The sequence below is a fragment of the Castor canadensis genome, chromosome 9, assembly GCF_047511655.1.
Source record: "Castor canadensis chromosome 9, mCasCan1.hap1v2, whole genome shotgun sequence".
NCBI lineage: Eukaryota > Metazoa > Chordata > Mammalia > Rodentia > Castoridae > Castor > Castor canadensis.
The window spans coordinates 32,648,371-32,675,515 of NC_133394.1; the positions used below are offsets into that span (position 1 = coordinate 32,648,371).

The following is a 27,145-nucleotide window of genomic DNA, read 5'->3' on the forward strand; positions in this document are numbered from 1 at the left end:
CCCATGAAGGCGTTATCACAATAGCCAAGATGTGCAATCAACCTGTGTCCATCAACAGATGAATGGATATAGACAATGTGATATTGGTGTCACACACGCACACACATGCACACACACATGCACACTCACACACATGCACACACATGCACATTCACACGCAAGTCACAAACATGCACACTCACACACAAATGCACACACACTCTCGCACACAAACACACACTCACACACATGCACACTCACACACGCATACACACACTGAAACACTATTTAACTTTAAAAAAGAGAACACTGCTATTTGCGTCAATGTGGTTAAACCCACACTGGGGACATTACGACTGTGACTTGATGTATCATATGAAATGTTGAGAAAGAGTTTTTGATGCTCTTCCCAAAGTTTAGAGATAGCAAAACAGTTTATCTTATTTTGATAATTGTTTGGCCAAAAGTTTTTTTTTTCAAAATAATGAAAATAGCAATTGCAATATCTCTAAGTTATTTAACAATTACATATGAGTGTTGGGATTTAAAATCTTTATTTCTTTATAATTTGTTTAGAAAGGAATGATGTAGTAAAATTTCAATCTTCTATTAATAAGTTAAACCAAACAGCTACAGTTAAGAAGTGAGATTTAAGCTGGGTGGGTGATGCATGCTCATAAACCCAGATGTCAGGAAGCTAAGGTTGGAAGATGGAGTTTGGGGCCAGCCTGAGCTGGACTCAAAAAGAAGAAAAAAAGTGAACGTTAGTTCTTCAACCCCTTTCAGACCCAAGTTTCTGTGATAGACTGCTTTGTACATTTCTCTATCTTTCTCATACAAACCTAAAGTCATAATGGGTATTTTTGTTTTGTTTTGTCTTTTATAAAAATTGGATCATAGTATACATTATTGTGCACCTTGCCTTTTATACTTAAGGATGAATCATATTCTCACCTCCAGATCATAAGGTATAATTTGTTCTTTGTAAAGATTTACTTAATATTTGAAATAGGAAGTTATTATTCCTTATTCTACCAATCAAACCATTCAAAGATTATTTTTCTTCTACAAATAAGGCTCTGCTAAATAACCTTGTCTAGATCTTCACACCCAGATTCATTTAGGATTCTCAAGTATTACATTGCTGGGGAAAAGAATGTATGTTTTTAAATTTTAATAAAAAGTGCTAAGTACATGTCAGAAACCTGTAACAATTCACACTTCTGTTAGCAGTGTAAACTAGTAGGTGAGTAGAGATATCGCTTTTGTTGCATGTTGAACTTTCCTGACCACCACAAAGGTTCAGGATCCAGTTCCTTTTTGAATGCTCCTTGGCCTTTTTAATTTCCTCTTCTATGAAATTCTGTTGTTGCCCAATTTCCTATTGAATCTTACTAAATAACAAAGAACCTGGATTTAGAGATATTCATTCTGTTCCAATCATAGGTGGTGCAAATGTTTTTCTTTATATGTTATGTAATTTTCCATTTTTCTTTATACCAAAATTTAACATTTTTCCATGCTCAGAGTGTGATTAATGAAATTACAAATGGATGAGTTTGTGAAATTATTCAAGAGAAGGCAGCAAACATGAAATAATGACCACCAGACCCTCCAAACGCTTCCTGCTATTCATTGTAATTTTACATTTTGAAAAGAAAAAAACCAAAATGAGAAGTCTTAGAATTCCCTTGTGTTGATGAAGGGATTCCCTCCAGGTTTTGTTTCCTTCTAATTTCTTGAGGCTTGAATTCATATTCAGAATGAATCCTATTCCTTAAGTTATTCCCCACCATTTTCCTCCCACCCACTCTGCAACATGGTATTACCTAGGTGGTAGTCCTTAATTACATTTAAAAATATCTTTGTTTCAAAACTATAGCTATATTTCACTGAGACAACTAGATATCTATAAATTACTAGATTCTGTGTGAAAAGAATCTTTAAATATCAGATTTAGGTAAGAATTATCTGGTGATCTTTCTCATCTGCTTTCACTGGTAATGAAACTACTGTTTTATTCATTGGCAATGTCAGATTTTTCAAGGAACAAGCAAGGATTCAGAGACTAGTTCTTCCTTACTCTCTAATTAACTCTGTTCTGAGTTAACTTTGTGAATTATTGAACAACCTCTGAGTTGCTCAATAATTTTGACAAGGCTGTGAACTGGACTCTTAGTCCCAGGTGAATAAACAGAGAAAATCAAGATCTGACCGTTCCTCTAGTCAGAATACTGTATGGTCCCAGGTATACTGCTACAATTCTAATATTATTCCTGCCTCACCAATGTTGGCTTTTCCTCTTATGCAGTGTCTAGTACCTGAATATTACTAGGTATTTGATAGACAAGTAGAATTTAATGTAACTTGATGAAATTGTTCACTTAATATTTTCAGAGAATGCCTAATAGAGGTTATAATAGAGTGTTAGAGGTATGACAATCATTTCCTAACAAAACTGAATAATCTGGTGTGGAAGTATGTAATTATCAAATATAGACTTTCTCTTGCTTTAACTTGCAAGTAATGTTCTAATAATTCTGTCAAGACAACTTTCCAGTCCTAGAGAAACTTATGGTTCTTGTAAAGTAGCACATGGTTAATTCAGAGTTCATCTGTGTTACTCTGGTTTGTCTGTGAATGATTTCTGGAGGTGTTAAGGATTTCAGAGTTATTATCCCATAACGAACGGCACTTGTTTTTATTTAAGAGAAAAATTTATAATTATTGCCAAAAATGTGGCATAAAACACATCACCATATGAAAATGCTTAAGATTCCCTTTGCATTACTAAGAAATTCCCTAGATTTAGGAGTTTCGTATTGTCTTTTTTTATGCTGGGATTGAATGCAGGGCTTTGAGGATGCTAGACAACCACTCTACCATTGAGCTAAATCCCCAACCTAATCCTCTCTGCTTTTAAATTTGAGTCTATCTTTTACTATAGCACTTTGTCTTTAACCCTAGGGCTTACCTACTTTTTGTAGAGATGAAAACAGAGACAGTGGAAACAGAAGTAGAGGTAGAAAATTTTAAGCAAAATAGCCTGTAAAGTGTAGATGGGAGGAGGATGATTCTCTCCATGAGTATGAATGACTGTTGGTTAAAAAGATACAAAAAATGCAGGAAGTTACAAGACATCTTTCCTCAATAGGAAAGGTGACACAGTAGAATTATTAAGAAGGAAAGTTTAGTAGCCTCATTTTCCCAGCTCCTGTTCAACAGCTGTCACTTGGATTTTAAACGTTAGATTGGAAAATGATTCATGGGCATTTCCATTTCTTCTGGAAAGCTTTCACCAGTTATTTACAGATCACATCTCTAAAGAACAGAATTCATGATGGCAGGTCTCTAGATGCTGTGGTATGGAGGAATCAGAAGACTGTTGCAAGGGAAGGCATTGGTACGGTCTCAAAATGTCAGAATGGTACGTATACTGAAAAAGGACAGAAAAGATGTTGTTTTAGCACTTACACAATTCACTCTCTCCATGTAAGTGAATGAAACATTTGATGATTCTTACTGAAAGTCTACCCATATTCCCACTCAGTGCCCATCCTTATGCACAAAGGCCATGTCAGTGTAAGAGCAATCCATCCTTCTCTGGTTATCTCTTGTGTTTTCTCCAACCTTAAACTCATTTTTAGAAATAAAATTACTACCACAAAGGATCTATTTTTAAAGGTTTCTGATAGAAATTGTCAAATTATTCTTTCCCAAAAGGCATAAAAATTAAGTAGTATATGAAAGTGCCCATCTAATTCTATGCTTGTCCGTGCTGAACAATATAATTTTCATCCTTTGCCTATTAATAAAGTTAATTCTTTTCATTATTTATTCATATAAGGCATTTTCACAAAGAAAATTGTGGCATGCTTAATGAATTCATTTTTTGCTCAACAGTACCTTTGGTTTTGATCATATCTGTATTTACCATCATTCTTGACAACCTGATGATGATGATGAGAAGGAGTGGGGTGATACTGACAATGATGAGGATGTTAACTTACATCTGATAACCACTATGTCCTATAGCTTTTGGTTCTTGAAAGGCAGTGTAATTTCAAAGAAAGAAAATTGACTTTGCTAACAAGTACAACTATCCTTGGTTTCTGACCCCCTTGCCTACTACCAGCACAATTTTGGCCAACTCACTTTCTCTCAGAGACTCAGTTTTTCTACTAAGGTAGTGAAATCGAGACCAGCATTCAGCTCTGTTTGAGAATCACATGAGGTAACACATGAAAGTCCATTAACGGAGCAGCTGGTGGATACTATTTTCTTTCCTTCCTCAAGAATATTTGTCAATGAAGTGTCTAACATAATACATTACATGTGTGCATAAGAAATTTAATTTAAAGTTTAAACCTCATGAGAAGAAGTGTGGGGATAGCAGAAAATGCACGGACAATGGAGCTAAAACATGGGGTTTAGTTGTATCTAGTAACCAGTAATATTAAATGTAGGTGGAAATATTCATCCAATTAAGTACTTGTAAGTGCTACCTATTAGAGATAGATTCTTCCCTCCTAATATTTGAGATACTAAATATTCAAAATAGCATCTTGTACTCTTCCTCTTTACTATAATTTTTGTTGGTGAAAAATTCTTTGTAAACTGGGAAAAGAAAAAAAAGGTATGTTTCATTAAAAACTAATAGTGTAGAAAATAATCACAATAATTGCAGTTCTTACCTACTTCTATATTAAAAGTTTTGGTGATGTCTAGAGTATAGATTTATTTTATAGGCATTAATGGTAAGTCTTAAATGACTAGTCAGAGGCTTCTTTAACTCCATGTTATAATTATGACTGTATGACTCTGACACTGTCTTTGGCAAAGGCGAATGTTCCCTTAGAAAAAAGACTGAGTGTCCTGATCACTCAGATTTGAGGTAAGCAACAATGTCTAGGAGGATGGGAACCATAAATCAACTATCCTTAGTGTCTCAGAATGTGATCATAAGTCTTCTACATGTGAAGACTGAACTGTTAGTGGGAAACTAAGGTACTCCAATTTTTCTTATTCTCCCCATCTTGTTCAATTTCTGGTAGCCAATCCCCTAGTATAAAAAGAAACTTAAAATTTACCTCTTTCCAGAGCGAAGCAAGTCAAATCCTTCATTAATTTTTTCAAAAGATAAAACATTGGTTATTAATGAATCCAATGGAAACTTTTTAGCCATAAAATCATCCACAAGTTTGGGGACAGAATCTTTACTCTTAAAACCTGAAAAGAAGATAATGTAATTATCAGCTTTTTGTCATTGGAAAGTAGAAGAATTGAATAGGAGCCTCTCCAATAAAATTAAAAATTATAAAAAGATGACATTCCACAAACTGCTATTGTTGAGGTCAATAAGTGACAGAGTGCTTTAAAACCCTTTTGCAATGCTTTCACCTTTTAATTCTCCCACATAAACTAGTGTCCTTAGCTAGCCTCTGAATTCTTATTCTTTCATAGAAGAATTATAGCACCGCAAATCAAGGACCAAATTTAGCACTTGTATAAATTGGGTAAATGAGTATAGACATGAATTATTGCTATAGATTTCCTGAATTTTACTGGGAATTTTGTCACCTTATAATTTTGTCACAATCATAAAAAGAGCTGGTGCTGAAAGGTCCTAGTTAGCTTATGGGAACCCCAGAAACATTTGTCTTGGGAGTTTTCTCTGCATTAGTTCTACATCTAGCAGATATAGAGCCTAAGTATAAAGGAAAAATTTTAATTTGTCTTTGACAACATTGCATTTCTATCTCTTATACAAGGGAATAAATTTTGAAGCTGATAATAATTTGGTGCTTAAGCCTAACTACATACCACCAAATATTGCTCCTTTCCAGGTGCGTCCAGTCAATAGCATCATAGGGTTCATTGAGAGGCTTTGGGAATCAGGAGGCACTCCCACAATGACGCTCACACCATAGGCCTTTTGACAGCATAAGAGGGAAGAAACCTGGAATAAAAATCAATTTTTACATTCTTAAAGTAGATTCTCTTTTAGCCCCAACTCACAATCTGCAATATCAAGTAATGTTGATTTAGGTAGATTGTAAGTGTGCAGAGGGAAGAAAGTATGTCTTTTCCTTCTTCTTACCCCAGTGTGCTTAGGATACTTCTGTGGCTTTCAGAAATGCCCAGAAAGTAGTTTTTGAGCAAAAGAAATAAATTTATGCCTACTTAAGTCTTCCTTATTAACTAATAAAGAGGTGAATATCATTACACACATATGTAAAGCCTGGATCTTCAAAAACAATACTGTTTTGTCACCACATGATTATCAAGCAATGTATGGGTTGGTTAACTCATTTTATATTTATCTATTGAGTAAGTATTCTGGACCTAGTGCTTTGAACCAGGGGAATAAGATAGGATGATTACATTATAAAAATGTGTCTCTTGTGCCCTGAGTAATCTCTCTTTAGTAGAATCCTATTTCCCTGACCATTTCAAGATGCATATGTTTTCAATGATGTTTTTACCTTCAAAAATGTATATTGGTTTTGTAAACTATACTTATTATTTAGTAACCCCAAGATATAAAATGTTTATTCATTTGATTTTGAAGGATGGCATTTAGAAGATCAGATATCCTCAGAACATGTGGTCATCAGACATTTGGTGCCTTCAGATAAAGTAACAATCCAATTCTACATGAGAATACAGGGAAAATATTAAAATAGCACAATGAGAAAAGTGCAGCCTTTCAAGAAGTTGGATTCTTTTGGAACGCCAATGACCTGTGGCATATTGTCCCAGGTCAAGGCTACAAAGTAATTTGCTCTCAGGATACTATTCCTTGCTACCAACATTGCTGTCTTACTGGATAACCTTAAGGATGAGGATTGTTGGTTTCTGGGACATTTTTCATCCAATCCTAAAGAAGTCAAATTGGTTAAAGATAGATAAAGAGGGATTCCTATGGCAATTTATGACAATTGTACTTATTTGAAAGGAGTATCATGTCTATGTCAAAAATGGCAAGGACTGCAAGCTTGGAAATTGTAGTTCGTATCATTAACACCAGTTTACATTTAAGAGAGATTACCACATGACAAGTGGCACAGTGATGAGTATCTTACATGTATTATCTCATGTAATTCCTTAGCAATGGTAAGAGTTATATATCTCTTAAGTTTTGAGGGTGGAAAAATCTGTTGATTTTTTGAAATATTGACTCCGACGCATAGATATTGAGCATTCCTATGTGCCAGTACTCTGCTATCTCTGTGGTAAAATACAGTGTTACATTAAAGCAGCCACTTATTCTAGGGCATATTTTCTTTTAAGAAAATAGTATTTAGCCCCAAATTGTTCATTGCTCTGTTTGGCCAGATGATAAATTATGTGAAAAAATCTTTATAATCCATTAAGATGTAAAAAGCTGTTATACCATATTTGTCAAAAATGTGGGAGGAAATCAAATTTTCCAATCTAAAAACAAAATTTGTGTTACTACTTATTGAATTGTTTTTACCAAAAAACTAAAGCTAACTTGCAATGGCTTAATTAAAAATCAAACTTTCCCTTGTTAATAGAGAAATTTTACTTGAGAAAGATTTTTTATTAAATGGTAACGTGAAGGAGTTCTCATGGCAATGAATTAAAAAACCCAAGTAACAATCAGGAGATGTTGCCATTCTAGAATACCTTTATACAAAACATTCTGCAATCCAAAGCACAGAAATAGAACTCTTAAGGAATATCATGTTACCAACCATGGTGTCCAGGCGACCAATGACTTCAAATGAAAAATCCACTCCCCCGTCGGTCATATCCTGTAGCACCTCATGGATGGGTTTGTCATAGTCTTGAGGACTGATGCACTCAGTGGCACCCAATTCTTTGGCCTTTGCAAATTTGTCTTTGTTGATGTCCACTCCAATGATCCTGGCTGCTCCTGCTGCTTTACAGCCAATGACAGCAGACAGACCAACGCCTCCAAGGCCAAACACAGCACAGGTGGAGCCCTTAGTGACCTGTGTTTTCAGAAAATGAAAAGATGATTGTTAGAAAGTACCCAGGAGGTATAAAGTGCCAAACCTTGTCTGCTATCAGCAGCTACTTAGACTTATGTTCCACCTTCTGTCAAAGCCTCTTTTGTCTACAATTGCTTCATGTTTAAACAGAAGAGGTTAAGCTACATCAGTGGTCCTCAAACATTGCTACACATTAATCTCATCTGGAGAGTTTTACAAAGCAGTAAGGTCCAGGTCACAGCTCATGACAACTGAATCAGAATCTCAGCAGGTAGAGTTCCATCCTTAGGTCACTCTAAAGGGAAACCCAGGCTGAGAATGAGTGGACTGGGTGATTTTTGAGCACTAAATGTCAGTACTCGAACTTTTTTAAAAATGTTTTTGCTTAGAAGTTAAAAGTCCCAGTTAAATGATTTTTTTTTGACAGCACTGGGGTTTGAACTCATGGCCTCATGCTTGCTAGGTAAGTGCTCTTCCTGCTTGAGTCATTCTGATAGCTCAGTAACTCTAATCTTAAAGAAACTTGCAATAGCTTAAATTCATTGAATTAAGTGTCAGTATCTTACACATGTACAATGTGTGCATATATGAAAGTGGCACAGAGCGATTCACTGAAAGCTGTTGAAAAATAGGTTGGAGGTGTGTTGGTGAAAAGGCAGAGCAAAAGAGGGGGTCAGTCCGGTCAATGTATAATATATGTGTGGGTGAAACACTATGGTGTAAACCCTTTCTACATTAATATACATTAATAAAACATTTTCTTTAAAAGTAATTTTGGGCAATGACATAAATGGACAATGTTACTCCAGGAGACTGAAAATTAACCAAATCAATTTATGAATGATTAACTCTTCTTGGTTCGTGAACTTTCGTTAATCACAACTCGTGTAGTGAGTGCAGCAATTAGCTGTGATTTATGCAAAAGTTATTCTTGGCTTAAAGCAAATTCTAAACAGTAAGTAAAATTCAACTTGTCACTTTAAGATACTGTAGCTTCAGATGAAAGTTGTCTTTGAGGGTCTTTATCCCTGATTCCCTGATTTTTATTTTTGGTAGCAGGGGCTGGCCTGGAACTTGTGATCCTGCTACCTTCATTCCCCAATGTTGGAATTACAGGCATGTACTACCACATCAAGTCTTCCCTGATTTTAAATAAACAAGTGGATAATGAAATGAAAAGTTGGTCTGTATTTAACAATGAATGAACTCCATTATCATGATTCTCCTTGGCTTACTGAGACCACCTGCTACAACAGATGAAATTCTACAAGGACTGGGGTTGATTGCCTTTTGGGCTGATGTCACAGAAATTTGGAAAAGTTGTGCTGTAAATTGGCTACAGGCTATTTAATAAGCCTAACCTTCGATCCCTAGCCTTTAGTGTAGGTAAAATACTGCTGTTCAAGTAACCTCATTGTTACATTCCCGTAAGGATGGAATTCACCACTTTCTGTGTTACTTAGAAAAATATAGGACTTGTGATTTAAAGATGATAGTCATTGTGTAGAATGGTTTCAGCGGGAGTTTTGAGAACAATGTTTTAGTTTCTGTGTGTTTATCAGTTACAAAAATTTGAGCAAATATTTTTCTGTCTCTGGATCATCATTTCATAAAAATGGAAAACACTGCCTTTGGGAAATAGGTGCTTACAGGATTTCAACTAGAAACGTACCTCTTCTGAAGCATATGTGCTGGATGTGCGCATGCACACCATGTGTTCATGACAAGAAGATATACCAATAATGAGTACAGTGAATCCATTGCTGAAGTTTCATTACTTACTGGGATCCACAGAGTGGTGACCCTTGCCTCAATGGTGTCTCACGTAATGCTATAGAATCTCTGTAGATCATAGTGCTGGGAGTGGGGTACCATTCCCCTATACTCCTCAAAGGCAAATCCTTCATTCCATTTACTTTAGCTGCTCAACCTAGCAGAACCTACTGTGCCTGAAGTACACAGGTACTCTCTGACTTCAGAATTAGTGACTAAATGAGTGCCCAGTCCTAAAATTTCACAAGATATAAGAACTTTTGCTTAAAATGAAATCCCAGTGACTTTCATAATAGAGATTGAAAAATCTACCCTAAAGTTTATTTGGAAACACAAGAGACCACAAATAGCTAAGGCAATACTCAACAAAAAGAGCAATGCTGGAGGTATCACAATACCTGACTTCAAACTATATTACAAAGCAGTTGCAATAAAAACAGCATGGTACTGGCACAAAAACAGACATGAAGACTAGTGGAACAGAATAGAGGACTTGGATATGAATCCACACAACTATACCCACCTCATTTTTGACAAAGTTGCCAAGAATATACGATGGAGAAATACAGCCTCTTCAACAAATGTTGCTGGGAAAAGTGGTTACCCGTCTGCAAGAAACTGAAACTAGATCCATGTCTGTCACCCTGTACTAGTAACAACTCAAAATGGATCAAGGACCTAAATATTAGACCCAAAACTCTGAAGTTAGTACAGGAAAGAGCAGGAAACACTCTGGAACTAATAGGTATAGGCAAAGACTTCCTCAATAGAACCCCAGCAGCCCAGCAACTAAGAGAAAGGAGGAATAAATGGGACTTCATAAAAGTAAAAGGCTTCTGCACAATAAAAGAAATGGTCTCTAAACTGAAGAGAACACCCACAGAGTGGGAGAAAATATTTGCCACCTATACATCAGACAAGGGACTGATAACCAGAATATACAGGAACTTAAGAAACTAAACTCTCCTAAAATCAATGAACCAATTAAGAAATGGGCACCTGAAATAAACAGAACTTTTTCAAAAGAAGAAATTCAAATGGCCAAAAAACACATGAAAAAATGCTCACCACCTCTGGCCATAAAGGAAATGTAAATCAAAACCACACTAAGATTCTACCTCACCCCTGTTAGAATAGCTATCATCAAAAACACCACCAACAACAGGTGTTGGTGAGGATGTTGGGAAAAAGGAATCCTCATACACTGCTGGTGGGAATGCAAGCTGGTGCAACCACTCTGGAAAAACATTTGGAGAGACTTCTTAAAAATCTAAACATAGATCTGCCATATGATCCAGCAATCCCTCTCCTGGGGATATACCCAAAGGAATGCAACACAGTTTACTCCAGAGGCACCTGCACACCCATGTTTATTGCAGCACTATTCACAATAGCCAAGTTATGGAAACAGCCAAGATGCCTCACTATCAACTAATGGATCAAGAAAATGTGGTACTTGTACACAATGAAATTTTACTCAGCCATGAAGAATGAAATCTCATTATTTGCAGGTAAATGGATAGAACTGGAAAACATCATTGTGAGCGAGGTCAGCCAGGCTCAGAAGATCAAAAATCGTATGTTCTCCCTCAGATGCAGACTTTAGATCTAGAGCAAATGCAGCAATGTGGTTAGACTTGGATCACATGACAAGGGGAGAGCACATATGGAAGATACAGGAATAGGTAGAAAACCCAAAACATGAAAGCATTTGATGTCCCCACTCCAGAGGAACTAATACAGAAACCTTAAAGAGACAGAGGTTAACATGAGAAAGGGATCAGGAACCAATGTAAAGATCAGTTAGAGTTGAATCAACATGGGTCGTAACACATGGGTACATGAAAGCAATAGTAGGAATCTCTCTGTATAGCTATCCTTCACTCAGCTAGCAAAAACGCTTTGTCATTTCTTCAACAAAATTAGTGATAAGGGCAGAACAGGACCTGCCTGGAACTGAGGGGGGGGGGAAGAGGGGGAGGGGAGCAGGGTGGAGAAATGACCCAAACAATGTATGCACATGTGAATAAGTGAAAAAGACAAAACAAAATAAAATCCTTACTTTTTCTTATGTATCACCAATATTTCTGTATATTTTTAATGGGCTTCATCATGACATTTTCATACACATATATCATGTTCTTTGCTTATACTCACTCATTAATTTCTTGATTTTTTTTTGAGATAGAGTCTCAGTGTAGTCCAAGCTGGCCATAAATTTGCAGCCTTCTTGTCTCAGCTTCACTTGTGCTGCAATTATGGATGTGGTAACCATACTCAGCTGGTTTGACAGCATTTTCATTAAACAGGTGAATTTTCTATAACATGCTCTCAAATAACTTCTGGTGCTATTTTTCTATTAATAATTGGATCAGCACCACAAATGTATGAAAATAATCTCTGATTCTTGAGAGAAATTGCTTCCCTTTGTCTTCCTGACAGATTGAGTGCAGCTGCCTTTATTGGCTATTGTCAGTCCTACCTTGGCTACTTTGACTGCAGAGCCATAACCAGTTGGAAATCCACAGCCCATGAGGCAGACTTTCTCCAGTGGTGCAGAGGGATCAATTTTAGCCACTGAGATCTCATCCACCACTGTGTACTGGGAGAAGGTGCTGGTGCCCAAGAAGTGGTAGATGGTCTTCCCCTTGCAGGTGAACCTGGAGGTGCCATCCAGCAAGGTCCCCTTGTAGCTAATAATGCTGGTCAGTGAAACAGACACAGAAAGAACATGAGACAGGGGCACAACTAATATGGAACATCTTTAGCTGTGTAAGGAGACAATAAGAAACTTACTCGCTTTTCAAACATGAGTTGCTTTTAGGGTGTTTACAAGTTCTGCATTTTCCACACTGGGCCTGAAAGAGTGGAATGACTTTATCACCTGAAGTGGGACAAAAGAAATTTTCCATAAATTTCTATCCAGAAATTAATAAAGCAAAAACTTTAAGCATACATGTAAAGGTGTGTGTCTTTGAGAAGTCTGCAAGAAATAGAATCCAATCACAACAGTGTCATTGGTCCCACCCTGTAAGCCTTGTTACCCACTGGGTTTATATGTGCTGAAGATTTCCAAAGAGGAAATGTGAATGGAGAAAACAACATGGATTTTAAAAGCTACACCCTGGTTTCTCCTGGGGAGTTTGCCCACATCAGCTACCTCATTTAATCCTTAGTTAAACTTTAAATACTCTCACTGCCTTAAGTATAAATATACATTTTAGTTGCAAGCTGGTGGCCATAGTTCCATTAGATAATGGAGAAATCTGATATTTTGTAAAATACTCACAATAAAATTAAAACAAAAAAAACCTAAAAATAAAATAGTAAATGTAATAAAATTAATATATTTACAATTAAAAAACAAACTAAACATGGTCATGGTTAAAATGTAAATGATAATTTTGATAATCAATTTTTAGTTTTTCAAAATGACTATGCTTATCATATGAAGTGAATTCATTTGAAAGAAAAGTAATGAAAATGGGGTAAAATTTCAAGAGAACTTACATTGTAATGTTTTGATAATAAATTATGAATTATCTATTTTTCCTGACATAGAGCAGAGTGAAAAATAAGAAAATCTTTTTATTATTAAATTATTTCCAACTAAAGGAAATACCAAGAGCTGAAATTCAAAGTAGCCTACTTCATTTTTCTGTTCACAGTTCAAATCTAGTAGTTAAAGTGATCATTTTAGAATTAAATGTTCTTTTTTTGGTGGTACTAAGGTTTGAACTCAGGGCCTCACACATGCTAGGCAGGTATTCTACTACTTGAGCTACTTCCCCTGTCCCATAATTTGTCTTTTTAAATGTTTATACTACCTATCCAGAAGACCTCAAAAATGGTTGGCTCCTTACATTTTATAAAGTTTATCTGGAAATGATGGCATGGAAATTCTCTGTTTATTCACTTTTTACATATGAAAGCATATTAATAAACAATGAATTAAAGATAAAGTATGAATTAAAACGGAGATAATTTGTAACCTGTCCTCTTGAGCATAACTAAAGTCAACATAAATGGCATTATTTATAGCTGGATGACTCTTGCTCTTTCTTTGCATTTTCTTGCATATACTCTGTTTTACTTTTACTAGGTTCAAGAAGGAAGGCCATGTTGGAAGAGGAAATTGGTGAATGGGCTCCATTTTTTTTCAGCCACAGCCTCACAGGCCCCATTACATGCACTCGACTCAGAACAGTTTCCAGTCACTGATCTGGAGACTGGTGACCTACACACTCGCCCTTTGACCCATCTGTAGCTCTGTTTGGACCCTGACAGAAGACAGTGCTGAGCAACACTAACAGGGAAGTTATTTGATTCTGAATTTCACCTGGAAGGCACCATGTCTCTCTCTTTTCACTCTTATGTTCCCCATGCCCTCACCTGGTGCCTGACATCTACTAGAGAAAAAAATAGTTTTGAAGGAGAAAATATATGGCTGTCTTGATACAACATGCCAGAGTCAGGCAGGGAGAAAGGAAAGGAGGAAGCCCTTTAGTCCTCTAAAGGGCTTCTCCTCTGAGATTCTGTGCAAAGTTCCGCATCTCTCATTGCCTCAATTTCCTTATCTGGGCTGGATAGTCTTGGGATGTTGAACCTAACTGCAAAACCTGAGCATGAATTCTGTACCTGGTTTTACTGTAGTCACTCCTTCTCCAATGCTCTCCACGATGCCGGCTGCCTCATGGCCTAGAATCAATGGGAAAGGCATGGTAATAGTTCCAGCAATCACATGGTCATCTGAGCGACAGATTCCTGTGGCCACCATCTAGAGAATAAAGAGAAGATGTTTAGATCCTAGAAAGAGTTTGACTCTAGAAGATTTAACTTACTTGATTTCATAAAATTTGTGCTTTGAAGAATTCTCAAGAGTCTTGCTAATAATTTCTACACTTTGAAAGCACAAAAGACTTAGTTTATTCTCAAGATTGTCCAAACTTTTCTTTCCCAAATAATGGCTCCTGTGAAGTAATTCATCCTGAAATGTTTATTTTATATGATATACAAGAAGACATGCTTTTGGTGGAAGTAAAAATTACAAATTAACATCAAGAAAATATATATCCCTTTGCACTTTTCTATAAAACATAAATATTCTTCAAAATTTGGGGGGAATTATGCAATATGTATTCTTTGGTCATGTTAAATTTTTTCTTCTTTCTTTTATTTTGTCATTTTTACATTTACTTACATGTGTATACATTGTTTGGGCCACCTCCCCATTCCTCCAGCCTTCCCCCTTTCTGGGCAGAACTTGTTCCACCCTCTTGTTCTCTCATTTTATTGAAGAGAAAACATAGGAGATAATAAGAAAGACAGCATTTTTGCTAGTTTGAGATAAAGATAGCTATACAGAGAGATTGCTAGCATTGCTCCCATGTACTTGTGTATTGCAATTCACACTGGTTTATCTCTGCCAGACCTCTTCACTACTTCCTGATCCCCTTCTCACAGTGGCTTCTGCCAGTTTAACGTTACTTTATGCACACCTCTACAGTGGGCACATCAACCACATTTAAGTTTTTAGTTTCCTTCCCTTTCCCTTTTCCTCCTGTGTGCATTCTCCCTTTAGTGTGTGACCCATGTCCAATAACATTACTGCATTTGTTTTAGGTCTATAATCAACAAATGAGGAAAAACATGGGATTTTTGGCTTTCTGAGCCTAACTTCGCTTAAGATGATGTCCTCTAGTTCCATCCATTTTCTTGTAAATGATAAAATTTCATTCTTCTTTATGGCTGCGTAAAATTCCATTAGTTATAAATACCACATTTTCTTAATCCATTCATTGGTAGTGGGACATCTTGGCTGTTTCCATAGCTTGGCTATTGTGAATAGTGCTGCAATGAAAATGAGTGTCAGGTGCCTTTGAAATTACCTGAATCACATTCCTTTGGGTATATCACTAGGAGTGGCCTTTCTGGGTCATATGGCAGATCTATGTTTAGTTTTTTAAGAAGCCTCTATATTGTTTTCCAGAGTGGCTGTAGTAGCTTACATTCCCACCAGGAGTGTATGAGGGTTCCTTTCTCCCTATATCCTCACCAACATTTGTTGTTGTTTTTTGTTGGTTCTTGAAGCTAGCTATTCTCACAGTAGTGAGGTGGAATCTTAGTGTGGTTTTAATTTGCATTTCTTTTATGGCCAGGGATAGTGAGCATTTTTTTCATGTGTTTTTTTTGCCATTTGGACTTTTTCCTTTGAAAAAATTCTGTTTAGTTCAGTTGCCTACTTCTTTATTGGTTCTTTTTTTCGGAGATTTAGTTTATTGAGCTCCCTGTATATTCTGGTTATCAGTCCTTTGATGTATAGCTAGCCAATATTTTCTCCCACTCTGCATGGGCTCTTCAGTTTAGAGATCATTTCTTTTGTTGTGCAGTAGTTTTTTAATTTCATGTAGTTCCATTTGTCCATCCTTTCTCTTAGTTGCTGGGCTGCTGGAGTTCTACTGAGGAAGTTCTTGCCTGTACCTATTGCTTCCAGTGTATTGCCTGCTCATTCCTGACTAACCTCAAGGTTTCTGGTCTGATATTAAAGTCCTTTATCCACTATGAATTGATACTAGTATAGGGTGACAGACATGGATCTAGTTTCAGTTTTCTGCATGTAGATAACCATTTTACCCAGCAACATTTGTTGAAGAGGCTGTCCTTTGTCAAAAATTAGGTAGGCATAGTTGTATGCATTCATATCTGGGTCCTCTATTCTGTTCTACTGGTCATCATATCTGTTTTTGTGTCAATACCATGCTGTTTTTATTGCTACGGCTACTGTAGTATAGTTTGAAGTCAGGTATTGTGATTACCTCCAGCATTGCTGTATTTGCCTTGGCTATTCGTGGTCTTTGTGTTTCCAGATGAACTTCAGGGTAGATTTTTCAATCTCTGTGATGAATGTTATTGTGATATTTATGGGAATTGTGTTGAACTTGTAGATTGCTTTTGGTAGTATTGTCATTTTTACTATGTCAACTCTACCAATCCTGGGCATGCTCCCATGTTTCCACTTTTGGTAGTCTTCCTTGATCTCTTTCTTCAGTGGTTTGTAGTTCTCATTGTAGAGGTCATTTACTTCCTTTGTTAAGTTTATTCCTAGGTATTTGATTTTTTTTTTTTGAGGCTATTGTAAATGGCATTGTTTTCCTATATTCTTTCTCAATTTGTTCATTCTTGATGTATAGAAAGGCTACTGATCTTTGTAAGCTGATTCTGTATCCTGATACATTGCTGAAGCAGTTTGTGGTGTTTAGGAGTTTTTGGGTAGAGTTTTTCTGCTTTTTTTTTTTTTTGGTGGAAGTAAAAATTACAGATTAACACCAAGAAAATATATATCCCTTTACACACACACACACATTCACACACACACACACATATATTCTTCAGATTTTTTTTCAGGGATTATACAATACATAGTCATGTTAAATTTAACAATTTTAGCTATCCCAAATGTAATTTATTGTTTAAATAAGTGCATCTTAATAGAATATTGCTTTTCCTATTTTGAATATTCTCTCTTTCTTTTTGTCAGGACTGGGCTTTCAATGCAGGGACTCATTCTAGATAGGAATCAGGCGCTCTACCACTTGAGCCATGCTCCCAACCCCATTACTGAATTTTTTAAACCTAAAATTAAACTGAATTTATTAAAAAGTTTCACCTTAATACGAACTTCATGGGCCTTAGGGGGTGCGACCTCCACCTCCTCAATGGAAAGGGGTTTCTTTAACTCCCACAGCACAGCTGCTTTGCATTTTATTACCTGGAAAAGAGACAGAAGAATGTTGCTCTTGAAGACAGGAGTTGTCTTTTTTCCTTTGTACATGTCTACATGTATCTAGTCCTATGTCTGGTACCTCACCAGTGTTCCTTGAAATGGGCACTTCCAGAGCTTACCAAGAAAATACAAATACCTTTTAAAAATGTGTAAACGAAGAACATAAGGACAGGGAAACATAATTAAATCTAAGACACGCAGATAAAGTGAGCACATTTTCTAGTCCATCCTGTGTGGTTTTTTTTCTTCACAGGTGTTTTTTTTTACTGATATTTCTGAATGCTGCTTTGAAATTGGTTGTTTACCCACAGCTATTGGCTTGTACATGAAGGTCTATGATTTTATCTCTGCTATTATGATGATGATTATTTCTTGTGGTGCTGGGAATTGAACTCAGGGCTTTGTGCATGCTAGGCATGAACTCTGTAACTGAGTTACACCCCTGGTCCTTGGATTGTTGATACTGGGTTTGGATGTGTCACTCAGGCTATACTTGAACTGACTATGCAAACTAGGCAGGCCATGTCCTCAGGATGCTTGTGCTTGTGCCTCCTGAGTGCTGGTATTACAAACATATGTCACCATGCTTGGCTAGGATTTTATTATTTTGCAGGCAGAAGAATTGTTATCATAAATGAAGGGTTATCACAGAACTAAGTTACTGACAATGTACTTAAGAGATTAACTTCCTATTACATCTTTTCTTATTTTAATTAATACAATTGGTTTACGCTTCTGTCCTGTGAATTCACTACGTTTTATGCTGAGTTATGGTAAGTTTAATTTTTCTTTTATATAATAATTTTCTTTGAAATATAATATGCCATGATAAGTAACTGGACATGAGAAAAATGAAATGAGGTAGATTACGAATACTAACCATGGTCCATTTATGTGATTTCCATCCAGTTTTGTGGATGTGGGGTTGATGTGTCACACAGTATATGTAGAAACCTCAGACACTTTCAATGGAATTGTCATAGTGAGATTGTTCTGTGTGAACCATGCCTAAACCATCAAGTATTTCCAGCAAATATTTACTAGAAACAAAGGCACAGGCTTTTGTAATGAAGCAGTTAATCAGTATGAATTAATTATATTGAACAACTGTATGCATTTCTCTGAACTTTAAAGACATTGAACAAATAAGAATGAATTTGTGGAAAATTGGGTGTTCTCATTGCTAACAGTGATTCGACTTGAATTAGTATTTCTTTTCTGTAAATTACTTTCATTTTTGTACAGAGAAAGTACTGTTCTGTGAACTTTCTGTGGAAATTTTATGCCGTGTGCTATATTGGATGGTTCTAATGGTTTGAAACCAATATGCCTTTTGTAAGAGATTTTATGAAATGTGAAGAAGATATCTCAAATCTTCTGAATAAAATTTCTCTCTCAAAACACTAGTCAGTCTAGACTTTATTGTGTTCATTATAATGTGACTACAAAGAGTGGTGCATTTAGTTATGCTTTCTTGATATAAAGTTAGCCTGTTGGTTAAAGACATTTCAAATTTTAGATTTACAAATTGGTCACAATTGGCTATCACATTTCTACAAGTGATACAAGTATAGAAAAGGAAGACTTTAACAGATACAAATTCCATATGTTTTTGTTAAAGATATTTGTGATAGTTTAATCTCATTGTAGTCATAGATGTCATACATTACAGCATATTTTGAATATTGCATTTGAACATATATTATTTCTAATTTAGATGTTAATTTTAGATTATGCACAGAAATTGTGTCCTTTAATATATAAAATTAGAATGTATTTCCAGCAGTAGAATCTGCTTAGCTTACCTTTCCTGCTGTGCTCATGTTGCTTCTGTCTGCTCTGCAGACCAGGAGACTGTTGATTCCCTGGGGAGGTCTTCTCTGCTTGAGTACATGAAGTCAGTGTTGCACACAGAATTTGTTTGTTTGATTATCAGCACATTTGATCTGAGACTTTAAGCTACACAAACACATATTTCCACACTGAGTTAATAAAAAACAAAGGACCCTGAACTATCATGCAAAACATTGATTCACTGATTTTGTAATATTCCAATTGCACACAACATTTTTTTCTCATTAAGTAAATATTTCCTTATATTCTCTCTCTCTCTCTCTCTCTCTCTCTCTCTCTCTCTCTCTCTCTCTCTCTCATTCAGGTAACAGTCCCATTTTCCTTTCTCTACAGTAAGCTACAACTTCAAATCCCTGTGGTACAATTAGGAAGAAAGAGAAGTAAGGAAGCAGGGGAAATTATTAAGACAGATTGAGCCGTTGGCTAGAGGAGTAAGTTTGTGCCAGCATGTTCCATCTCTTTATGGCAGAGAAACAACATACAATCATCACAGCAAAGGCACTCACACGCTGCCGTCTTTGCTGAGTAGAACACCAATCAGCATTGAATAATCACCTATGTCAGCCATGAATGTGGGTCCAGGTAGTGGCAGTGATGGGTAACAGATGTCTTCCACCTGTGCCAAGAGGCAGTGTGGGGCACTGGTTATGGCATGGCCTTTAGGGTCATCTTCCTTACTAGATGTGTGAACTTAGATTTATTATTTAATAGTCCTTTGTCTTAGCTTATTTATTTATGTATTTATTTTTGGTGGTACTGGGTTTGAACTCAGGGTCTCACGCTTGCTAGGCAGGAGTTTACCACCTGAGCCACTTGCCAGCCCATTAGTTTTCTTTTTATGAGAATAGAGTGAATGATAATCCCACTGAAGAGAGTCACTGAGCATAAATAAAATGATCCATGCCAATAGAAAAATCCTCAGTAAATACTAGCTACAATCATTATCCAGGCTGGTGTTGAGAGTTTTATAGTATAAATAAAATGGGAAAATCACAAGAACATCAAAGGATAAGAAGTGGGTTGGTATGTCCTCAATTAGACATTTAGGGTTATTTGAGCTCTCTCTCTCTCTCTCTCTCTCTGAATTACCATTTGTCTGCAATTCTTGTGTCTTTTCACTAGCTGTCTATCACTCATTTGGGTCAGGTGTCTGGGTCTGATGTCTGGTGGTGAAGCAATCAGTTAAACCAGAAGATTGAGGTTATGCAGGTGTAGAAAGCCACAGCATCTTTGAAGATGTCTTAAGTTGATGAGTGGCAACACATGAATCCTAAGACATATCTGTCTGATTCAGAAGCCCATATCTTTTTTACAACTCTACTAAAAGGCATGGGGAAGACAGACTTTGAAATATTAAGCTGCATACCCACAGAGGTAGCCCCCACATTTTGTAAAGTTTAAGAAAAATAACACAACTGGAAGAGGTTTAGCAACATCCTAATCAAATTCCTCATTTTTTGGGCAAAACGGTTTGGAAACCAAGGTGACTAATGTTTACTTAAAGATATTTAGAAAGAAAAAATGGCAATTATTTGCCTGCTGGTGCATGCTGTCTAATAGGTATTGTGGGTTGAAGCAAGGTATGGACCAAAACCAAAAACCAAGTATCTAGGGTATGTGTTTATTCTATTCAAATCCAACACTATAAATCAAGAATCTACTAAATATTTTACTTTGACTCTGAAGCCAAAGCTAGTGAGTTAAAGTGATCTCCTTTTCCCCCAATATAGAAAATCTAAGCTCATGGATTGGTAGAATCAACAATGTGACAATTGTCATACTTCCAAAAGCAATCTACATGTTCAAGGCAATCCTTATCCAAATTCCAATGATATTCTTTACAGAAATAGAAAAATCAATATTAAAATACATATGGAAACACAAATGATCTCAAATAGCCAAAGTAATTCAGAATAAAAAGTCCAATGCTGGAGGCATCACAATACCTGACTTCAAACTATATTACAGAGCCATAACAATTAAAAATAGCATGGTACTGGCACAAAAACAGACAGGGAGACCAACGGATTAGAATAGAAGATCCAGACATGAACACAGGCATCAATAGCCAACTGATTTTCAACAAAGGATCCCAAAATCCATGATGGAGAAAAGACAGCCTCTTCAACAAATTTTGCTGGGAAAACTGGCTATGTACATGTAGAAGACTGAAACTGATGAATGGATCAGGAGAATGTAGCATATATGCACAATGGAATATTACTCAGCCATAAGGAATAATGACATATGGCTTGAAGGTAAATGGATGCAATTGGAGGACATCATGTAAAGTGAAGCCAGCCAGGATTAGAAACCCAAAACCCACATGTTTTCTCTCATACATGGAAGATAGATCCAAAGATGAACATATACATAAAAACAAGCATAATCATATAGAAACTCATCTGTAGAACATGTTTATAACAGTGGAACTATTCTATGGAACTCGGGGAAAGAAGATAAGGAAAAGAGATTGATAGAGCAATAGTAATATTGCATAACATAAAATGTGAAGGTAGAGGATATAAGGATGTGTATTGAAAGCTGTTTAAAATGGGGGGGTGAGAGGTAAAGGGGTAAGGGAGAATATGCGAAGGGATTGAACAGACCAAAGTAAAGCACATCTACTTAGGGCATACATTGAGATACCACTTTGAACATCAACTTAAATATTAATAATGAAAATGAGTTCTATAAAACAGGTACAGTGTGTGTGTGTGTGTGTGTGTGTGTGGCAGGGAGGGGTACTAGTATGAGGGTGGAAGATGATGGAAGGAGATCAAGGTGACAGTATATGGCAAATGGACTTCATATGCCTCTATGAAGCAGAACTAAGCAGTATCTTCTAATTTCTTTATGTGGAGTGGGGAGGGGGTTGAGGGTAGAGACAATGGTAGCAATGTAAATACTGTACAATAGGAGTCTGATTGGAGTTGTTACAATGAATCCCCCACCTGTATAATGAATATACCCTAATAAAAAATTATAAAAAGGAAATCAAAAAAGATACAAAATGAGGCAAAGGAAGACAATACAAGATATGAGAGGGGAACATAAAGATATAGGAAGTTTCAAAAAATGAAAGAAAGAAAGAAAAGAAAGAAGGAAGGAAAGAAAGAAAGAAAGAAAGAGAGAGAGAGAGAGAAAGGAAGGAAGGAAGGAAGGAAGGAAGAAAGAAAGAAAGAAAGAAAGAAAGAAAGAAAGAAAGAAAGAAAGAAAGAAAGAAAAAGAAAGAAAGAAAGAGAGGGAGGGAGGGAGGGAGGGAGGGAGGGAGGGAGGAAGGAAGAAAGGAAGGAAGGAAGGAAGGAAGGAAGAAAGAAAGAAAGAAAGAAGAAAGAAAGAAAGAAAAAAAGAAAGAAAGAAAAACTATGGAAATAAAAACTGCTTAAGTCAAATCAAAAATATAATCCAAGCCCCTCGAACAGACTGGAAAAAGTAAAAATAGAATTTCAGGGCTTCAAGACAAAATAGATATGATGAAAAAAAAAAGATCCTTCTGCCTCAGCTTCCTGAATTGCTGGGATTATAGGTGTGCACCTCCAAGGCCGGCAATGCTAGAAGTTTTTGCTTTAATGCCTGTACACTTCCATAATTGAAAGTAGTGGCTATGGAAGCCAGATATGGTTGCACCTGAACTAACTTTAAATATCCTAAATCTTTAACCATTTAACATTAGTAAATTCTTTCTGAACTTTGTGCAGTGTCAGTATTGGAGCCATGAGATTTATCAAAGGTGAAATTACTACTCATAAATTCATTCTGAGACTGATAATTAATATCAGAGTTTTCCCCGAGAGCATAGTATTTACGAGTTGAGAAAAATAGGCAGCTGAGGAAAATGATGAGTCCTGGGAGAATTGAAAACAAATTGTGTCTACTTCATGATTTATTCTTCTGGCTCATTTTAACTGTGGCTAACACATAGGTAGGAGACATAATCTTAGTGCTAAAGCAATGGTGTGGCTTTGAACACGTACCTGTCTGGGGAACTCTACTGCTGAAGATAAGCATTTTAAATATACATTTTATCTCTTCTATCTTGCTTGTTTCATTCATTCCATAAATGTTTGTAACACAGTTGAAAAATTATGCATACATTTCAGACATGCAGTCAAATATGCTTTTAAAATTATGTCTAAAAATGTGGGTTATGCAAAAATTGAAGTGACCATTTTAGGCTAGGTTGGTGGCGTGCACTTGTATCCCAGCACTCAGAAGGCTGAAGCAGGAGGATCAAGATTTGGAGTCCAGCCTGGGAAACAGAGACACTGCGTCAGGTAAATAAATGAACAAACAATAAACTACCTGTTTTCCTTCAGTTGTACTCTTTATCTTTTAGTAAAAGAAGTACACAGTTTCCCTAATTCTCTCTGAGGACATCTAGGTGAGAAGAGTTTTATGACCACCTGGCTGGGGGAAGATGCTCCCTGTCCCCAGGCTTGAAGCTCATTGTGAATCTCATTTCATGCCTACGGCTGCTGGCCCCCTGCACATAGAAGGCCTCACCTTGGCAGAACTGAAGACAGGGACAACCTAGTGTCCCTCTGCTGATCACTTAGCTCACCTTTGTTCTCACTGGTAAAACAAATCCCATGACCTCCCTGAGACCTCCTGCTGTAGGAGGTCCATCCCAAGCCAGGGTTGTGGGTCCTGTTACACCCAACCACTCCAGGCCCTGTGGGTAGAACTGTCATCAGGCTGTCCACAAAGCACCTGGTTTCTCATTCATTCCCCACTTCTCCCTGGCTCTGCCTTGTTATAATGTTGATAAAGGAATATTTCGGTTTTTGTCTTGCCTTGCTGTGATAGAAAGCTGTGAAAAGCAAACCTTCCAGCCCAATTTCTGTCTTATCACTCTTTATTGCCTAACGAGACTCTCATCTGGCTTGGCCTCAGGTTGTGCAGGTAGCCACTGATTGGGCTCTATGCAGATCCATACAAGACCCAAAGCTTTCTTCTTCCTACAACATCCCTGTTCTTCCTTAACATCCAAACCTAACTGAAATCAAAGAGATATGGAAAAATTTAGAAGTTACGATTTCCTACTTCTCCTTTTCCTATTTTCATCTCACAAGCCTAAATACCAGAATGACCAGTTTGTCTCCATCCTCTGCATCATATTCTCTTCCTATCATTGGTCATTGTGAGCAAACCCAGGTGTGCTAGGCAGAAATGATAAGTATTTCTACTATGCTAGAAATCTAATGTTCTTAAGTTTAAGAAAGTGGAGAAGAAAAGAATACAGAAACTTCTCTCCCCTAAAAACATTGCTTTTAAGGTTTTTGTGCTACTGCAAAATTGTATTTTAAGTGACAAGAAGAGAATGGCAACAATATTGATCCACATTCCTCTGGCCACAAGTCTTATGAATGTTTCAGGTCATCAAAAAAAGGTCTTAAAAGAAGTTACTGCCATACAAAAGCAAACAATTCTAATTCAGAATGCTATGCAGAAATGGCTAGAAAATTCCAGTGTCTTTCAAACATCCTTCAAACAAACAGGCATGTTGTTGAATGGAAACATCTGCTTTCTGTCCTTCTGGACCCATTCCTGTCATCCTGGAATCTGAAATTTATCATAAGCTCACTGAATAATTTTCAGTATTCACAGAACTTCAGGATTAGTACGTGAAATACAGATGAAATGTCAGTGGTCTTTAGGAAACAAGACCTCCAAGTCAGGCGTATACCAAAGACACACTTGCTTTTTCTGCAGGTTCGCCCTTGTTGTACTACTGCCCAAAGAAAAAGCAATATTTATCGTTCCATATGTTCATGTTACAGGTAGAATGACACCACACATTTCAACTGTGTATCGAAGTGTGTTCACTTAAATAAAATTCGCAGAATAGAGCATAATCTTACCTTCATGGGACTGAAGTCTATCTGGCACACCAGGTACTAACTGGAATGAGGTAAACAATCAAGAATAGTACCTGGTCCATGGAGTCAGGGTTTCCAGTTTCTTTCTATCAAGTTATCACATGATTTCTGCAATGGTTGCACTAATTTACCTTCTCATCAATAGTGAATAGGTTCCTCTCTGCCCATCCTTGCCAGTATTTCACATCAGTAAAAGCACTTTGTTAACTCTTTTAAAGGACAGCTACAGTCATATCAAAGACCAATGAGATATGTAGGGATTAAGACAGGCCTTCAGAATTCCCCTGAGATCAAACTGTGGTCACCGCTTCATGATTCTTCAACAGCATGACTCTCTGAGGAAGAGAGAGTGTTCTAAATGTTTGGTGGACATAGAATTGTTCATTTTGTTTTTTTCTTTTTTGGTGCTGGGATCGAACTCAGGGCCTCGCGCATGCTAGGCAAGCACTGTACCACCGAGCTACATCCCAGCCCTTAGAATTGTTCATGATAGCCATTGTGTCTGGGCCACATGGAATATCTATCATTGTGACTTGTATTTTATTTATGACTAAGGATGCTGAACACTTTTCATGTATTTTTTAGCCATTTCTTTTCTTCTCAAAATTGCTTAATTTATTTGCCCATTTGCTAATTGGATTATTTGTTCATGTGGTGTTTATTTTTTTTAAGATTTTTCTATCTTCTGGAAACTAATCCCTTATCTAATGAACACCTTGCAAATATTTTCGCTCATTGTGTGGGCTGTTTCTTTATCACGGTAATTATTTCCTGTGAATGGCTATGATGAGTAATGCAAACAGCAACCAATGCTGGTGAGGAAGCAGAGATGCAAGCATTTGAGAAAATACTGGACATCACTAGGGAATCAAAACTATGATGAAATGTCACTCCATACCTGTAGAAGGCTACTGCCCAAAAGACAAATGGTGTCAAGCGTTGGCTGGCTTAGGGACAAAAGAACCCTTGTACACTGATAGTAGGAATTTAAATTAGTACAACTATTACCCAAAAAGGCTTGGTGGTTCCTCAAAAAATAAAAATAAAACTTCCATATAATCCTGAAATTCCACTTCTGATTTGTCCAAAGAAAATAGAATCCATATGTTGAAGTTTCATCTGCACTTTCATGTCCATCAAGGCAGTATCATAATAGCCAAGATGTTCAATTAACTGAAGTGCCCATCAACAGATGAATAGATATAGAAAATGTGATATTTACACATGCACACACACACACACACACACTGAAATACTATTCAGCTTTAAAAAAAAACACTGCCATTTTGTCAATGTGGTTAAACCCAGGGGATATTATGACTATGACACAATGCAGCTTATGAAACATGAACAAATTGTTTTTGACCACCTTCCCAAAGTCTAAAGACAGCTGATAATAGTTTATATTATTTTGACAGTTACTTGGCCAAATTTTTTTCAAATAATGAAAATAGCAGTTGCAATACCTGTAAATTATAAATAATGAAATAAAAATGCTGATATTTGAAATATTTATTTCATTTCCTTACAATTTCTTTAGAAGGGAGTAAAGTAGTAGATTGCCAGTCTTTTAGTAAAAAGCACCACCAAACAGTTACAATTATAGCGAAATTTAAGCTGGGTGTAGTGGTGCATTCTTATAAACCCAGCTGTTGGGAAGCTGAGGTTGGATGAAGGTGAGTTTGGGGCAAGCCTGGGCTACCTAGTAAGTTCTATACCAGCATGGGCTGCTCGGTAGAAAAGGAAAAAAAAAAATGAACTTAATACTTCAACCCCTTTTTCAGATCCAAGTTTCTGTGATGATCAGCCTGTTTTGTACATTTCTATTTAATTTTAAAATACCTTAATAGTAATAAATGGGGATTTTTAAAGTTTCTTTTGTCCCCTCCAGA

At 36.6% G+C, this 27,145-nt stretch overlaps 1 protein-coding gene across 2 annotated transcripts; it reads right to left on the reverse strand.

Annotated features, from left to right (window-relative positions):
• Positions 1-514: 514 nt before the first annotated feature.
• On the reverse strand, positions 515-19,474 carry LOC109695325 (alcohol dehydrogenase E chain-like). 2 transcript variants are annotated; one of them, XM_020177772.2, is made up of 9 exons: positions 19,323-19,474; positions 17,401-17,502; positions 14,373-14,511; positions 12,531-12,618; positions 12,217-12,436; positions 7,701-7,961; positions 5,803-5,938; positions 5,070-5,208; positions 515-3,415 (listed from the first exon to the last, which is right to left on the reverse strand). In XM_020177772.2, exons 1-9 carry the CDS (start codon positions 19,338-19,340, stop codon positions 3,391-3,393), a joined length of 1,128 nt encoding a protein of 375 aa, XP_020033361.1. In that variant the 5' UTR covers positions 19,341-19,474; the 3' UTR covers positions 515-3,390. The 2 variants fall into 2 exon arrangements, with proteins under 2 accessions (XP_020033361.1, XP_073897522.1); XM_074041421.1 differs by lacking the exon at positions 5,070-5,208.
• Positions 19,475-27,145: the final 7,671 nt, after the last annotated feature.